The sequence below is a fragment of the Carya illinoinensis genome, chromosome 7 (assembly GCF_018687715.1).
Source record: "Carya illinoinensis cultivar Pawnee chromosome 7, C.illinoinensisPawnee_v1, whole genome shotgun sequence".
Lineage (NCBI taxonomy): Eukaryota > Viridiplantae > Streptophyta > Magnoliopsida > Fagales > Juglandaceae > Carya > Carya illinoinensis.
In genome coordinates this window covers 5,805,977-5,824,426 of record NC_056758.1, presented here as the reverse complement: position 1 = coordinate 5,824,426, position 18,450 = coordinate 5,805,977, and the positions used below count along the sequence as shown (strand labels likewise).

Genomic DNA, 18,450 nt, shown 5'->3' with positions numbered 1-18,450 from the left:
ATAATCGTACATGAATAGCACGTGCAGGGTATATGTCTATGAAGTTACATTTTAATATGAATGATCTAGCTATAAGTTCCTCGATCATGTTTTGGCTTGGTATATATTTTCACGTTTTTCCTTCCAAAATTATTAGAGTTTAATCAAAGGTTTTCCACTGAATAAAACTTGTTTATATTTAGGGGTGACCAATTGCATGTAACAAGTTGCACTTTGGTACTGATGGATCTGAAAATAAGTGCATGGTTAGTTTAACTAAGAGTAGTTAGTTCGTGAACCTAAAATTTTAGGGAAGATTAATACATTAATTTGCAGATTTTAATCCCTTCCATATAATGACAACGTTCTCGAGATCTCTTTGCATGATCAGTTTCAGAAATTAAACATATATATGTGCCGAAAGGAAGTTATATGTGGTAATTAGTATGAGGAAAATTACAAAAATGGTATATTTTCTTGAAAATTATATGAAAAATATGCTTTCCTTAATTATGTTTACATTTGATGATTGGAAACAATTTGATGTTTGCAAACAAAACATTTCTGACAACAACGCGTCATTGCTAATAAATTAAAATCTAGTGTATACTGGTTTATAGATAGAAATTTTCATATATGGCCGATAAGATAATTAATAAAATGTTTATATGATATAATTTAATTTGAAATATAAATTTTAAAATTTGAATATTATAAATCAAATCTCACAATTTAAGCTATATAATCATGTGGATGGTGAGTATAATCTTGAAATTAGCAAAAGCCCGCCAAGGACAACTCAAATAGCATGGTATACGTGTGTGTGCTCATCGTTGTATACTTGAAATTAAACTTTCTTCGATTAGCTCCATTAAACTTTCTTCGATTAGCTCCACTAGTACTAATTTTCTTTGGGCACGAGAGTTTTTGTTTCGGTAAAACTCCATTATATATAGCTCTTCCAAATTATTATTAATTCCCATATACGTACGGCCTCGTCCACGTTATGATCTGGGCATGATAACCAGTCTCCCATGCATGAATTAACTTGCATGAGTTCCAAAGTTGCATCAAGCTGCTCACCAAAGGATGTGTGTGTGTGTGAGAGATCACCATATTAATTAAAGAATAATTTTTGTGGCTGATAAATTTTGTTACTAATGGCTCATCAGACTTTCCTGGGATAGTAACACTTGTGTCCCACGCGGCATCAGTGTTACCACAATCTACACCCCGCCCCATTAAAATATTTGTTTCTTTTCTGTTTTTCTACGCTCATCGCCATTAAAATACTCGAGTAAGTTAAGGATGAATAAACAGCTAGCGCCCCATTTCGTAATTTTCTAATATATCTCAAACCAGTACTCTAGGCCGTCTCTATATATTAATACACTCATTTGGAGTTATTATCTTCAGTACTTCTACTAGTCCTGCAAGATTTTTTCTCTTCTTGATGGGAGAAAATGAAAAAGATGCATCACAAATGATCTCAATCGCCAATCTAAACCACCATGATCAGATCAATGTTTGCTCAAAGTGTTGAGCTGCTCAACTAAGTAAGGTTTTCATCAAATCCCTTTCAATCAAATCCCTTTCAACCTTTACCTGTTCATTAATGATCTTTAAATAATTATTTATCAAGGGTACAGTTGTTGCAGGAACCCTAATATAGAAAGCACTAGCAGATCAGAGATGGGGAGAGGGAAGATCGCCATTCAAAGGATCGATAATTCAACGAGTAGACAAGTTACTTTCTCCAAGCGTAGAAAAGGATTGATAAAAAAGGCAAAGGAGCTAGCAATCCTGTGTGATGCTGAAGTTAGCGTTGTAATCTTCTCCAGCACTGGGAAACTATATGAGTTTTCAAGCACCAGGTCTGGCAATTTTATTTTTTTTTCCTTTCCATTTTGCAATACTCCTATTTGTTCCTTTTTTCTAATACTTTCTCTATATATCATGATTTTAACCATATCCATTTCATTTTCTTTTCTGGACAACAATATAAGGATTTTGCATAATACAGAACATTTTCTGCACCTGAAGCTTATATTTTGCAGATGATGTAAATATATATCTCTTTCTTGCGATTCCTTAGTACTTTTCTATCTTCCAAGAACTTTTCAGCTGTCCTCTCCTTCAAAAAATATATGTATATATGTTAATCAATATTATCCATTCAGGTGTCCACTATGTACATAGTCTGCATGGCAGTAAATGACAAAGAGACTAGGAATCTTGGCTCGTGGTGTGTAGATGGTCCTAAGGACTGGCCGCTCTGCATAAGCTTGAATCTACACAGCTTGATCCAGAGAAAAACCATCTGCTTTCAGGCCATTCGTAATTAGAACAGGATATAATTAAAGCCATGGCCTTCATTAATTTGGATGTAAACTTTGGGGATATTACATATATATATAGGGGAATCAGAAACAGAATAAAGGGACTCTTCAGCCTTTTATAACTGGGTATCGCTACCCTAGCTAGCTAGTCTCCCTGGTAAGAAAATCTAGACAAGCTTTGACCACGAACTCTATAAACAGTGGGACTCATTTTCAGTTTGAACAACGAGAAGTTAATTAGATGAAACAAAAATGATGGTGAATTAATTATATATAATGAATGTGTTTCCAGGTAAGTAGGAGACTGATCATGAAATCTTGCGTTTCTTATATTATAACCCCGGCCCTCTCCTAGATCGCTTTAGTCAGTACTCTCTTTTGTTTAGAGGTTCAAAATGCAATAAACAAGCATGGCATCTGTTTTAGATCATTTTCTTTCGGTTCTCTTTTTGATCGTGAAATATATTTCAGTCAATACCTAATCCTAGTATATAACTAATTGTTTTTTTTTTTTTTAAATGGTTAACAGATTTCATTTTATTCAAATAAAATCGAAGCTACAATTGTGACTGATAAATATAGGAAAAAACTTAAATTACAAGTCAAATTACTCATCTGTTTGGGGTTTCCCCGTATATAAATTTCTTCGTGACAAATATTGTTTTAATTTCTATAAACTCTCTAATGTCAAAACCTTCTGAGATACAAGACTCTGTAACAACAAATATATTCATCCCTGTTTGTCTGAGAAAAACACCACATTATATAAACACAGATATCCATCATCCAACCTCCAAAAGAGGAGAGGGTATCCAAACCCCTATCCTCCAAAAAAGGAGAGGGAAACACCAACCCCCATCTTTCAAAGGAGGAGCGAGAAAACCATCCCTCATCCTCCAAAGGAGGAAATGGTTCTCCTGCTATGGACAACAAGTCCAATAATCTATTTCTTATTATTTTAAACTAAGTGCAAACAACAACAACAGAAATACACAGGAATACTAAAACAAACAGAAACTTGAAATACACTGAAAACCAAAAAAAAACACTGAGAATGAGGCTGTAGTGACGCGTGAGGACACTCTGACCTTAAAGTTACTGAAATCGCTGACCCCAGAAAAGCCACTCGTTGCAGCAGCAGATCCCTCTATGTGGTGGAGGCCACTTGCGTATTTTGATCCAGACATGTGGGTCACACACCGCTCCTTTTGGCAAACGCTTCTGCAATATGAAAGATCGAAGGTTGGAACCCCACAGTGGGGCACGTGATGGTTGCTGGCCACAAGAAAACATCGAACGCCACTTCTCCATGCTTTGATCGAAAAACCAAAAACCAAAACCAAAAGCATCGACTGGAAAATTAAACTTGGAGAAACTGCATCTGGGAGGACGGAGGGAGGGAGGAGCCAAAGCTCCCACCCCCCTCTGAGGTAGTTTTTGGTTTGGATTTCTAGAGAGAAGGTAGCTTCTCTCTCTAGAAATATTTAGGGCTGGCTGATTTTTCTGTTTTTAGTGCAACGAATTGTTAGAGTGTGTTAGATTACCAATATTCTCAAAATTAAGCTAGTTAAAATACTAGTGTGCGGAGAGGTACTGGATTTAATAAGAATCTATAGATAGGTTGTGCATTACTAAGACAAGATAAGTATAATGCATAATTGATATAAAGGAATGGATCAGAATGCCAGAATTAATATAATTATGAAATGAATTTTACAAAGTAATTAAAAGAATTGTTTGATTTTATTTTATTGGGTCCAATATTAATTTGCAAAGAATGATACTTAAATAAATAGATCAGTAATAATTAGCTGATGGATGAAGTTGCTAGAGAAGTAGTGCTTGTGCCTTCTTCTTTTTTTTTTTTCTGTTTTTTTTCTTTTTTTTTTTTTTTTGTGGGGTTGGGGGAAAGAGAAAATCACATGCTAGTTAACCGATATATAATTTCTGAAATATCTATAATTTTTGCTTGGGTTTTTAGGTAGCACTAAATATATGATGTTATCATTAATCTATAAGCCAAAGTATACCGGGCATTAGTTATAACGTCATCAATTAATTATTAACCTGTACAAACACCAAAGTATATGCTTTAATATCATAAATCATCTAGGTAATCAATCAAGAATAACATGTTTGAATCATATATAGATCAGTACTATATATAAGGGAAACTATATTTTTTTTTTTTTCTTGAAAATTGTTGAATCTAGCTAATTGGAATAGTTTTTATTCTCCCATTAGGGTATTGATCTCATGGAAGAAAAGTTGTTAAGACAGAGCAATGAAATGCAATATTCCAAAAGGATTGTTTACCAAAATTACCAAGACCTTGTTTCTCAGTTTGCACTTACCTATATTGTAGTTGGAGGCTTAATTGTAGTACTAGTATCTTTGATCATGAAGTGCTCAACTAGCTTCTTATAGAAAATACCATCCGAGTCATAAGTACTGTACGAGATTACGAGTCTGATCACCAGTACTGATAAAAGATAATTAGGGCAAACAACACAGAAATATTAGTAAAAGACAAAGAACCTGAGGGGAAATATAGATATACATATATATATATATATAGATGGGGAACATATAAAGCAGCATATATATGGTCATGGAGAGGCGTTCTCTCCCTGCCAAGAAGAGAGGGATGCAAGGTTGTGCAGCGGAGATAAGAGAAATAGAAAGGGTCCTCAGACAAAAGGCCAATATGGTTATGGGGCGATGCTTCTACTAATATTGCAAGTGGTTGCAAGGTTTTGTTGCATGCCAAGTTTGTAAATTGCATGTCATTAAAAAGCTAGCCTACTCTACTCACAAGCTTAGTTTATATACTAGTATTTTTCTGTTGATATTATTTGTGTAGGGGTTACAATTCATGTCTGGTCATTGAAGTTCTTATCAGATTAGTCAGGTTATAGTCATATATAAGCAAATATTTCTAACAACTTCTCTAATAGAAAAATGTGTAAGTTGGGTTTTGTTCTTCCGGGTTCATGTTTTGTAATTTGGTTTTATTTTTGGTCAGCCTTTTCTTATCACTCATGATAATTATAGACAAATTTCCTAACAGTTCTACTTCAATTACATCATTATCAACCAATATTGCTAGCTGCTTTCTCAACTTTTTCTCATTTTCTCCATCAATCTGCATATGCCACATCAATCTAATTATGAGACTTTAATCGTACTATTTTGTATCGAACATGCATTTCCTGTCAAAGATAATGATACCCTAGATTCCTTGATTCTCTATAGGAAATGTAATAACAATATTAAACATGTAGCTAATCCGAATGAAAACTATTAATTAAGCAAACCATCATTGACACCTATAATCCAACTAAAAACTATGTAATGTCATTGTTGGAACATTATCATGCAACAATAGCTTTCATAGTCAGCTTTTGCAACTTTGATTGAGTAGACATGCAATATAGTCTACCCGGGGCCATTTTTGAACTGGACTAGAGCAATCCGCCCATACATCCATTGCAGCCTTGCAACTCCACATCACATGGCATACAGATTCTTCCTCTACCTTGCGCACAGGACAAAAAGGATTATCCACCACCTTCCGTTTAAACAAATTTTTCTTTGTAGGGAGGCTATTAACAACAGCTTTCCATATAAAAATTTTAACCACTTTAGGTGTATTTAAGCTCCAGATTTTTAACCACACCTCTCTTCCATTCTTAATCTCTGAAGCCCCCCCTCCATCTCTACACCTCCTAGCCCTCTCCATATGATAACCACTCCTTACACTATACTTCCCATCCCTTGTGAGAGCCCATATCCTCTTATCTTCTGCACTAGCTTGACTAACAGGAATGCCACACACAAGATCAGCTTCCTCTTCTAGCAACAACTCTCTCACCAACCCAGTATTCCATCTACCTCCTATCAACAAGTCCTTCACTTTAAGCTCAGGACAGTTATTACCCCTAGGAGATTGAATACAGAACTTGTTCAGACGTGGAACCCATTTGTCCCCCCATACATGGACCTTCTCCCCATTTCCCACCCTCCATACCAACCCTTCCTTCAATAAATCAAGAGACCCCCACAAGCTTTTCCAAATTTTTGAAGGACTACCACCCAGCTTTGCATTCAACAAATCTGAATTTCTAAAATACTTGTCTTTTAACACCATGGCAGCAACTGAATTAGGCATATTAAAGACCCTCCAGCATTGTTTTGCAAGGAGAGCCTTATTAAAACACTGAAGCTCCCTGAAACCTAAGCCCCCTTCAGCCTTTGTTGCCCCCATCTTAGCTCAACTCCTCCATTGTATTTTATTTCCATTTTGCTTTGAGCCCCACCAAAATCTGGCCATTAATGCAGCAATCTCTTTACACAGTTTAACTGGAAGTTTAAACACATTCATATGGTAAGTAGGTATAGCCTGGATCACAGCCTTCAGCAACACTTCTTTTCCAGCTGGGGAAAGGAAAAGATTCTTCCAGTTACTAATTTTACTCCACACCCTATCCTTAATTCCCCTGAAAGTATTATATTGGGACCTCCCCACCATCACAGGCAACCCCAAATATTTTTCACAATTGTTTTGAATTCCAGCCCCTATATCCTTTCTTATCCTTTTCTTTATATCCTCACAAACATTTCTACTGAAAAACAAGGATGTTTTCTGCCTATTTAAACACTGCCCCGATGCCTTCTCATAGATCTCAAGTAACTGCTTAATCTTTAACCATTCCTGCCAAGAGGCTTGTCCAAACACAATACAATCGTCAGCAAACAGCAAATGTGTCACCCTTATCCCCCCCTCTTGCCACTGACACCCCTCTTAAAACTCTCTGCCTTTCAGCTTTATTAATAAGGGAACTCAAACCCTCTACACACAAAAGAAAGAGGTAAAGTGATAGTGGGTAACCTTGCCTCAATCCTCTAGAAGGAACAAAAGTGTTACTTGCCATCCCATTAACCATTATAGCAAAGGATACCGATTGTACACACTGCATAATGAGCCCCACCCACCTTTCTCCAAAACCCAATTTTACCATTACAGCTCTCAGGAAGTTCCACTCAACTCTATCATATGCCTTAGAGATGTCTAACTTTAAGGCCATACTACCTTTTCTCCCCTTATGTCTCACTTTCATTGAGTGAACAATCTCATAGGCAGCCACTATGTTGTCTGTAATAAGCCTTCCTGGAATGAAAGCGCTTTGGTTGGAGGAAATAACCTGATCAAGCACACCCTTCAATCTATTTGACAAAATCTTTGCAATGATTTTATATAAGACATTGCAAAGACTAATAGGCCTGAAATCCCCCACTGTTTTTGGCTCCTTCACCTTTGGAATCAAGACCACATGAGTATGGTTACATAACCTCATATTTTCTTCCCCCTTGAACACACTCAGAACTGCTGCTGTCACCTTTTCCCCCACCACATCCCAATAAGATTGATAGAAAGCTGCCCCAAATCCATCTGGACCTGGAGATTTTAAAGGCTCTATCTGTTTTACAGCAACTTCCACCTCTTCTTTGGTAAAATCTTTCTCCAACTCCTCATTCATCTCCTCTGTTACTCTTCTATCCAATGCTGAAAGGCACTGTTCAATATTCACCCATAAGGGGTCAGAAGATTTATACACAGCCTGATAGTGGTTGTAGAAAGCCTCTTCTATTTCCTTTTGTTCCTCCCATACCCTCCCATCCATATCCATAACACTCTCAATTTGATTTCTCTTCCTCCTTTGAGATGCACATGCATGAAAAAACTTTATATTTTTATCACCAAGTTTATACCAATTCTTTTTTGCTCTCTGTTTCCATTTGATATCCTCTTAGACTAATAAATTCCCTGCCTGTTTTTGAAGCTCCCTTATCATCACCACATTTTCCGGTCCCTCTTCCCCTTGTAATTTTTTTATTTCCCCAGTCAACCTCCTAATTTCCTCACCCCTCTCTCTGTCTTTAATCCTTGCCCACTTCCTTAACCTGCCACTGCAAGAATTTAGGTGTTGCACACCCTTCAACTTCCCTGCATCCACCCCTTGGTAACTCCATCCTTCCCTAATTACCTCCTCACATTCCTTATCTTTAACCCACGCAGCTTCAAACTTGAAACTACTCACATTTTTAGCAACACCACTATAGGAACCACAAGCCTTGAGTAAAATAGGCATATGATCTGAGCTTAGAGTAGTCAGCCCCTCTACCCTCCCATTTATAAAGATATTTCTCCATTCTGGATTGGCAACAAATCTGTCCAATCTCTCCTTTGTGAAGGTACTATCCATATGCTTATTACTCCATGTATAAAGGCATCCCACATACCCAAGATCAACAAGCCTTGTATCATCCAACACCTCCCAAAATTGCCCCATCCCTTTCTCCTCTCTTTGCTTCCCTCCCCATTTTTCAGCTTGATAGAGGATCTCATTAAAACCCCCAGCTACACACCATGCCTCACCTGCCTTTGGTTCCAGAATTTTTAATAAATCCCATGACAAAACCCTTTTAGAAGCCTCCGGGTGTCCATAAAACCTGTAAACACCCATTCTTTATTCCTTCCCTTCCCCTTTATTTTACTACTAATATGCCATTAAGAGAAACTTAAAATGTCCAGATTTATACTCCTAGCCCAAAATAGAGCTAAACCCCCTTTTAATCCTCTTGGCTCCACCACAAAACAACCTTCCATGTCCAACCTTCCTTTTAAAGCTTCCACTCTTCCTGCCTTTATCTTTATCTCCAACAGAAAAACCAAACAGGGCTTATTCTCCTTTACCAATCGACAAAGGTCTTGAACTGTACGAGGGTTGCCCAACCCTCGACAATTCCAACTTAGGCAATTCATAATGATTGGCGGGGCTAACTTCCAGCCTCCGCCAACACTTTAATATCAGATAGCTCCAAACTATCACCATTTATTTTCTTTTTTTTATTCTCCTTCTCACTCTCCTTTTCATACCCACCCTCATACCCTCTTTTAGCCAGGATAGAGTTGAAGCCCTCTCTATTACCCAACCCTCTAGCTTTTCTTTTCCAGCTCCCTCTCTTCCCTTTTTCCTTCTCTTCAACCCCCCTCTCTTCCCCCCCTCCTTCTTGTTCCATAATACTAGACACATCCGTACCTGTCCTCCTAAGTTGGCCAACATTAACCAACCCCTTAGGTGACTCTACCAGTCCATCAGGACCCCCATTCCCCCTCTCCCCTTCCACACTACCCAACACTATCTCCCCCCCTCTCTTCTCTATTCCATCCCTATCCATCTCACTCCCTGTATTTTCCACATCCACCTTCTCAGCCCCTATAACCTCCTCAACATTACCCCCACTCCCATCCTCCTCCTCTTCCCCCTCACTAACAGGCTCAATTCGCACCTTACCAATCTGTTTTGCTCTCATCCAAGCCCCATACTGTCCAGCCCCTCCTCTAACCTGTAAACATCCCTTCTCACCATGAACAATACATCCACAGGTTAAGCAAATCCTAGGTAATTTTTAGTATTGGAAAGGAATTCACAACTTCTCTCCTAAGACATTTACAGTCCTTCCCCTCGCCAATTGCTTTCTTATATCCAATTCAACATTCACCCTCAGGAATTTACCCCACGCAACTCTACCTTCTTGCACTTCCACCTCATTAACCCTCCCAATAGATTCCCCTAATTTCACCCCCATCTCCCGGTTCATACAATCCAACGGTAAGTTTTTCATTTGGATCCAGAAATTCTGTTTGAAAAACTCCACCGATTGAATCTGAGCCTTCCCTATGTATGGCATTAACGCAAACAGGTGGTTGTCAAACAACCACGGACGGCCTCTCAACACTTTCATTTTATCCTTACTATTAACTAGAGAAATCACAAAGCAATTCGATCCAAGCTCACGGATAGTTAGAGGTTTACTCACCTTCCAAATTTTTTCCATGGTGGATCTAATGATTTCCCCTCTGATCGTCCGCTCCGCGAACACCTTCCCGAGAATGCTTCTCTCCCCCAGCTTTTTTAGTTCAGCATTTTCCCTCCACGAAACGTCGATTGGATCGCACTCTTCCTCATTCAACTTCAGATTTCCCCACAGATCTTCCAATCCTTCCATCGGCCCTCTCTGTTTACCCTAGGCAAACACGATACTCGCACAGCTCCCTCCACCTGAGTGAATGAAGCCGATTCCCACCACCTATGCTGTTTTGCCCTAATCGCCTTCAGGAGGACGACGAGAGAGAAACGGTTAGAGGAGACTCGAATTATATGAAAATAAGTATAATGCATAATTGATATAAAGGAATGGATCAGAATGCCAGAATTAATATAATTATGAAATGAATTTTACAAAGTAATTAAAAGAATTGTTTGATTTTATTTTATTGGATCCAATATTAATTTGCAAAGAATGATACTTAAATAAATAGATCAGTAATAATTAGCTGATGGATGAAGTTGCTAGAGAAGTAGTGCTTGTGCCTTCTGTTTTTTTTTTCTTTTTTTGTTTTCTTTTTTTTCTTTTTTCTTTTTTGTGGGGTTGGGGGAAAGAGAAGATCACGTGCTAGTGAACCGATATATAATTTCTGAAATATCTATAATTTTTGCTTAGGTTTTTAGGTAGTACTAAATATATGATGTTATCATTAATCTATAAGCCAAAGTATATCGGGCATTAGTTATAACGTCATCAATTAATTATTAACCTGTACAAACACCAAAGTATATGCTTTAATATCATAAATCATCTAGGTAATCAATCAAGAATAATATGTTTGAATCATATATAGATCAGTACTATATATAAGGGAAACTATATTTTTTTTTTTCTTGAAAATTGTTGAATCTAGCTAATTGGAATAGTTTTTATTCTCCCATTAGGGTATTGATCTCATGGAAGAAAAGTTGTTAAGACAGAGCAATGAAATGCAATATTCCAAAAGGATTGTTTACCAAAATTACCAAGACCTTGTTTCTCAGTTTGCACTTACCTATATTGTAGTTGGAGGCTTAATTGTAGTACTAGTATCTTTGATCATGAAGTGCTCAACTAGCTTCTTATAGAAAATACCATCCGATTCATAAGTACTGTACGAGATTACGAGTCTGATCACCAGTACTGATAAAAGATAATTAGGGCAAACAACACAGAAATATTAGTAAAAGACAAAGAACCTGAGGGGAAATATAGATATACATATATATATATATATAGATGGGGAACATATAAAGCAGCATATATATGGTCATGGAGAGGCGTTCTCTCCCTGCCAAGAAGAGAGGGATGCAAGGTTGTGCAGCGGAGATAAGAGAAATAGAAAGGGTCCTCAGACAAAAGGCCAATATGGTTATGGGGCGATGCTTCTACTAATATTGCAAGTGGTTGCAAGGTTTTGTTGCATGCCAAGTTTGTAAATTGCATGTCATTAAAAAGCTAGCCTACTCTACTCACAAGCTTAGTTTATATACTAGTATTTTTCTGTTGATATTATTTGTGTAGGGGTTACAATTCATGTCTGGTCATTGAAGTTCTTATCAGATTAGTCAGGTTATAGTCATATATAAGCAAATATTTCTAATAACTTCTCTAATAGAAAAATGTGTAAGTTGGGTTTTGTTCTTCCGGGTTCATGCTTTGTAATTTGGTTTTATTTTTGGTCAGCCTTTTCTTATCACTCATGATAATTATAGACAAATTTCCTAACAGTTCTACTTCAATTACATCATTATCAACCAATATTGCTAGCTGCTTTCTCAACTTTTTCTCATTTTCTCCATCAATCTGCATATGCCACATCAATCTAATTATGAGACTTTAATCGTACTATTTTGTATCGAACATGCATTTCCTGTCAAAGATAATGATACCCTAGATTCCTTGATTCTCTATAGGAAATGTAATAACAATATTAAACATGTAGCTAATCCGAATGAAAACTATTAATTAAGCAAACCATCATTGACACCTATAATCCAACTAAAAACTATGTAATGTCATTGTTGGAACATTATCATGCAACAATAGCTTTCATAGTCAGCTTTTGCAACTTTGATTGAGTAGACATGCAATATAGTCAAACTCGTTAACATTTTGAAGATAGCCAAGTTATAACCTTTGTCTGATACATCCTTGTGATTAAATAAACTAACATATACTACAGTTCTAAGGGTAATTCAACTACAGTCCAACGATAAACTATTATCACAAAGACTGGTTAACTAGCTAGAGGATCAGCCAGCTAGCTAGTATGAAACCCAAAAATTATTATAAAGTAATGGAGAGACCATGTGTAGGAAAGTATGCACAAATCTTTTGATAAGGATAAACTAAAGCAAACTTAGAAAAGAAAAGTAGGAAACAAGAAACATAAGTAAGAAATGGGAGTACATGAATCGATTTAAACAACCCGTGATATATGCCCCTGGTCCCGCTTATGATTTGGCAGAAGCCGTGATGTTGAGATGTTGGCCACTCTTCATCCACCTCTCTCACATATATTATCATAAAAAGTGTATGGCCACATGCTCAATTAAAAATGTACAATTAATTCGCAGTGGAAAATAAAAAGAGTAGTCATTAACTCAAAATAATAGTACCAGAAAATTAAAATATATTGTAGTCACAGTATCCATAAGCCCCATGTCACCAAACCAAGTTAAAAAAAATTTACAGTCATTCAATTGTTCAAGAAGGTTTAAACATAACAACTTAACAAAGTGGGGAAAAGCTTGATCCTCAATCTTTTGACTGCGCCAGATCTCCATACCCATATCTAGCTACCAGCCTACCGCCAAAGTCTTTATCTACATCAAAATCTATAGTTACAAGAAGTGGGACTACCAATGTGAGATTTAGAAAAATCTTTATGCTAAGTGAAACTAAGATCAACACTCAAAGATGCATGCCAATTGGAAAAGAAAATATGCAAGTACTTAATGCAAAGTGGGATTACCCTTTCTTGTCATATTTGTGGTGATTTGCCTTCTGAAGGTAGTCCAACGCTATCTTGTAGAATTTGTAAGTTCTGTATCATCAGACTTGGATTTCCCTGCATTACAAATTGAAGCTCACTAATCGATTTTGTCATAAAAGCCTTTATGACATGATTATTTTTCTCATGCCTCAACTTGAACTGGAACATGATGTTTTCTTACACTTTCAAGGTATGACATGATTATTTTTCTCATGCCTCAACTTGAACTGGAACATGATGTTTTCTTACACTTTCAAGGCTGTCTCATGGTTGCTTCATTTTCATCATGATACATAAACCAGTATTTACCGTGCAAACTGCAAAATCTAATTATTCTAATTATTTTCATCAGCATCAAAGCAGTAACTGAAAGATATAACAAAACAAAGGGGGAACATCAGCAACTGCAGAATCCAGCATCAGAAGTCAAGGTATGCTTCGCAAAATATTTAACGCTGCATCTGTAATAGCTTGTGTTCTGAAGTAGAAACCACTGCAGATTTTAAATACTACCAAAATATATGTAGTAGACTTCATTTACTCGTGAATCAGTGAGCTAGGTATATATATATATATATACTAAGTAGCCCAATTATGGTACACAGTTGTCAACTGTAGGCCGGAGTTGTCATATCATGGAGCTCAAGATAGGTTTATATTAATAAAGCATGCACAGTATCATATCAATTTTCTGACAATAATGAATATATAGCATGTACATATATATATATAGTGCAACAACATAGTCTATTACACCTGCAAGATCTGAAAATAGAAAAACTGTTTTGCATAGCTTCATGATAAAGATACATGCAAGCATTAATATATTATTGTCAATGCTTTATGCATGCAATCCATCATCCTTTTTCTCTGTGAGCGTTAACAGGGCATGCAACTGATCAAGAACTTCAAAAGCAAAATGACTTGAAAGTATTACTACTCATTACTTGGAATGTGTTGCATGCTTGTATGATTCCCTGAAAGCTTTATAACCTTCATGCTCCCTTCTCAATTGTTTCTAAATTAAGAATACATGAGTACTTCTAGTGTTGGTCTTTTAAACATGATGAATTGAGAAGAACTATCACAGTGACCGATAAAATATATCCAAACTATCCAATTTTACTTTTCAATATCAAACCTCATGCCTTGTGCTGTAATAGCCTTGTCTTAGCATTTATTGTCTACCATGTCTAACCCTCCCCTGTGCCCATTTGGACACATGCACAGCCCCTCCTCATGTGCCCTCACTTGTCACATTAAAGTATATATATCTATCAATTTGGGGATCTTTTATCTCCACTAGAAAAAATAGAAGGCATAGTTTCTTCCCATATATGGTTGAAGAAAAGAATGAAAAGTCTAGTCACTGTAGTCATCAGGTTCAAGTACCTCGTTTTTCCTATTGCAGTTCTGCCTGATCAATAATCATGTAAACAAAAAGATAAACCTCGAATTTCTAAGTTCCCTTATTATTCTTTTATTTCTTTTCCTTCTAAACCTTAACCTCGCCGTCCAATCGCATTGTTTGCACACACATATGCTTGCAGAAGACTGAAATGTACATCAAGACACCAACAACAACATATTTGTTGTTTATGCATCGATACAATATCACAAAGCTTTCAGCTGAAACAGCAATCTCAAGTTCTTAATCAACCAAAAATTAACTCAAGTACCGGCCTATGTATCAGTAAAAGGACATCATGTGATGCTCTGTTCCTCCTGAGTGTTGTTATCACTCCAATAACAAGGCATCCAACTCTCAGTTAATGGTCACAAACCAACTGGAGGGTCATAAAACAATCAGTATCACAATAGTCTAGCATCATGCTAGGCCAAGTCAAAGGAACTACTTTTTAATGGAATTATGTTTCCAGGCAAAAACATAAAAAAGATCTTAAAGAACAGAAGTTCTTTAAACTTGAGCATCCAAGAGCAATGGTTTTGCAAGAATACCCTACAAGCAGTAATAATTCCTGCTCATATTTCTCCAATTTTCACATACTTTCTTTTTGGCCCTTGCTTCGTATCTTACAAAACCCTTCAAGATGCAAGTTAAGCATAGCAGAGCTCATCCAATTCCTTGGCTGAGAACCTCAGATATTTAATCAACATAATCATTGTCATTCTAGTTAAATAGTTCTCATGCATAAAAAAAAATACTTAGAATTATAACTGAAGAAGAACATGATCGATTTAAAAGAGACAGAGAAACATGAGATCAGAGAGAGAGAGTGTGTGAAAATTTTCATGGTTACATTTGACATTCTAAGTTATGACAGCATACCTTTGCCAATGTCATAAAACCGTTTTTCGCTTCATTTCAGGACTAGTAATGATTATATATAAATATATGTATGTCTGTATGTATGTATGAATGTATGTATATACACACAAGAGCACACAGGTATTTAATCTGTGTTAATGTGTCTACATATATGCATACAAATATAAATATATATATATATATATATATTTACTGCTAAATACACTAGATGTTTTGTTTAATGAGTTCTTCTGTGCATTCAGAACCAGGAAGAGAATACCAGCAATATCAAAAATTATGTCTAGTCTATATGCAAAAGGATTTACGTAGCTGATCCATTGCAAATATATGTCATTAAAGCTTAGTTGGGTTGAGCTCGTATAATCTGCTCCAAAAAATAGTTCAAATTATCTAGTAACGTTATAGCCTTCACATCAGCCAAGGATATGAGCTACAAATTATTTGCTTGCACTTGCAAAATCACAAGCATTATCCTGCTAACTAATACATATTATCCTCCAAACAAGCTCTTGATGCTTTTGCAATGTTTTGACATATATAATTCCATTATAAGATAGTTCGTTTGTCTTGACGTACGATCGAAGCAGTATCAGTACAAGATATCAAGTAGTGAACTGTCAAACTATGAAAGTTTAAATTGTGTAATTGCTTCAAATTGCAGGACGTGGTTGTGCATACTGTCTCAAATTAATGAAAATATTACATGACTAAGTTGGATTAGCTAATCCATGGTATAAATCAACCACACTGCTACAAAACAATATGCATCTTTCTGTTGTATTGTCCAAATTATTTGGAGCATGCATGCATTTGAGCCAGCCAACCAAAATGGACATCCTAGATGTTTCCATTAAAGGAAGAGCTGATGAGGCAAAAAAAAGCTTAGAATATATTCATCATTTTTCCTCTCCCCCCAATAAACAAAAACTTCCTTTTTTATAAAGAAACATGTGACACAACCAGACTCCAATCAACAAAATGAGTTGACCACTTATTTTTAAGTAGTTAATGTTCATGGACAGATTTTTCATTCTCTTAGTTTTCTTTTTCGTCATGATGAAGAAAAGAACTTTGCAGTTTTGACGCAATTAACTTGTGCTTCTGTACTTGCTAGTTCTGGCAAAGGGAGGTAGCAATCTTAAGGCAAGAACTGCAGAACTTGCAAGTAAACCAACGGTACCATCTATGATCTCCTTCAGCTTAAATTAGATAATATTTCACAGGGAACAAAAGGCGATTAACCCGGCCTGTACAGGAAGGTTGACTCGTTGCTCTGCCAGTACAAAATAAAATATCTATAAATTACAAACATGTGTCCAAAATTTATTTTTCGGATGTTCATAGTATATGATAAGATCTAGATAAAGGTGGACTCTGTAAAATACCTCAAAAACCAGCTTGATTACTGTATGTCTTTCCAACATTATTACAATAGTCATGCAGTTTAACCCTCTCCACAATTATATAAACCATAAAGTACGTAGCAAATTAATATGTCATGATAAGGCAGGCATATGATGGGACAACAACTTTATGCTTTGGGTGTCAAAGACCTACAAAATCTGGAGAATCAACTAGAAATGAGTCTGCAAGGTGTACGACTCACGAAGGTCAGAAACCTACTCCCTCTCCCAGCCCCTCCACTCTGGCCCCTTTTCTGTGTGTGCATGAAGTTCATGAATTTTAAAAGTGAAGCACCTGCATGACACTAAACATGCCCTTTTAACGTCTGCAGGAACAAGTCCTAACTGATGAAATACAAGAACTAAGCCGAAAGGTCTTTGCAAAATGCACTCGTTCTTCTTTCTTACAGTTTTCTATCATGAATCGTCTCAGTATAAAAACTGCTCTTTTTATCACAGGGCAATCTTGTCCATCAGGAAAATATGGAACTCTATAAGAGGGTAAACCTTGTACGCCAAGAAAACATGGAATTATGCAATAAGGTATTCTGGTTTATAATTCATCCAAGCTCCAAACATTCCCAAAGAATTCAAAATTTATCGTTACATGTTTTGATATGGTAATTAGCTATGAGACTAGTAAACTTTTTTAGCTTAACAATTCGACCCATGTCTCAGGTTTACAGCACCAGGCACATGAATGCTGCAAGCATAAGTTCTTTCATCCCATATGGAACTAACCCCAGAGGCGACTTGGATGTCCCTTTCCATCTTCAGCTATGCCTGCCCGAGCAACAAAATTATGAGCCACCAACAAGAGAAACAAAGTAAAAAGTAAATTTTTCTCCTCCCTTTTAAAAACTAATCGAAGAATGTTTTCCTTTTTCTATTAATGTGTTGATCCCAAGTACAACTCATGAACTGCAGGAGAGTACGTCCATATCAAAAAACTGTGAGCTGAGGATTTTGGACAAATGTTATTCAACTTACTCTTAGCAAATAACAAAGCGCTTCTTGGTGTGAATGAGCTAGATAAAATCCCATCAGCATTATGAATGATTCTTGTGATATTAAGTTTGTGAAATAAACTACAAATCCAGTTAACAATATATTGTTGAAATAATTAAGCTATTGTACTATGTAAATTAAACGAATCGGACAAGATCTGAATACAGGCTTTTGGGAACATAATGTTTTATTGGCTCCGAGAAGAAATTTATTTTTTCACTAGTAACTCTGTAAAGAAACTTTGGACAATAAAAATCACGTTTTTATTATTGTTGTTGTTGTTATATTTTGTGATTGTTTCATTTGTTGCTAACTGTTTTTTCCGGCCTGTTCTTCATGGCATCAACTTTGTCATGAATTCCTTCGAAGCCTGTCATGTGACTGCCCAAGCTAATTGTTATAGGAACGGGTATGCGTTTCTAAACCTGTTTTTGCCCATTTCTTGCAAATTAAGATTTGTTTTATCTTCATTTTTGTGGATACCCAATTAATAAAAACAAA

At 36.3% G+C, this 18,450-nt stretch overlaps 1 protein-coding gene across 1 annotated transcript; it reads left to right on the top strand.

The window, feature by feature from the left end:
- The first annotated feature begins 1,388 nt into the window (after window positions 1–1,388).
- On the top strand, window positions 1,389–18,220 carry LOC122315315 (MADS-box transcription factor 23-like). The gene is made up of 9 exons (XM_043131169.1): window positions 1,389–1,535; window positions 1,638–1,853; window positions 13,601–13,679; window positions 16,653–16,714; window positions 17,049–17,148; window positions 17,274–17,315; window positions 17,401–17,484; window positions 17,620–17,775; window positions 17,869–18,220. The coding sequence occupies exons 2-8, from the start codon at window positions 1,672–1,674 to the stop codon at window positions 17,770–17,772; spliced, it is 702 nt and encodes a 233-aa protein (XP_042987103.1). The 5' UTR covers window positions 1,389–1,535; window positions 1,638–1,671; the 3' UTR covers window positions 17,773–17,775; window positions 17,869–18,220.
- The last annotated feature ends 230 nt before the right edge of the window (window positions 18,221–18,450 follow it).

Excerpts from the sequence above, each read along its gene's own strand:
- LOC122315315 (XM_043131169.1), top strand. The coding sequence starts at position 1,672 with ATGGGGAGAGGGAAGATCGCCATTCAAAGGATCGATAATTCAACGAGT. Across the intron at positions 1,854-13,600 it reads TATGAGTTTTCAAGCACCAG|CATCAAAGCAGTAACTGAAA; the intron begins GTCTGGCAATTT and ends TATTTTCATCAG. Across the intron at positions 13,680-16,652 it reads ATCCAGCATCAGAAGTCAAG|TTCTGGCAAAGGGAGGTAGC; the intron begins GTATGCTTCGCA and ends TGTACTTGCTAG.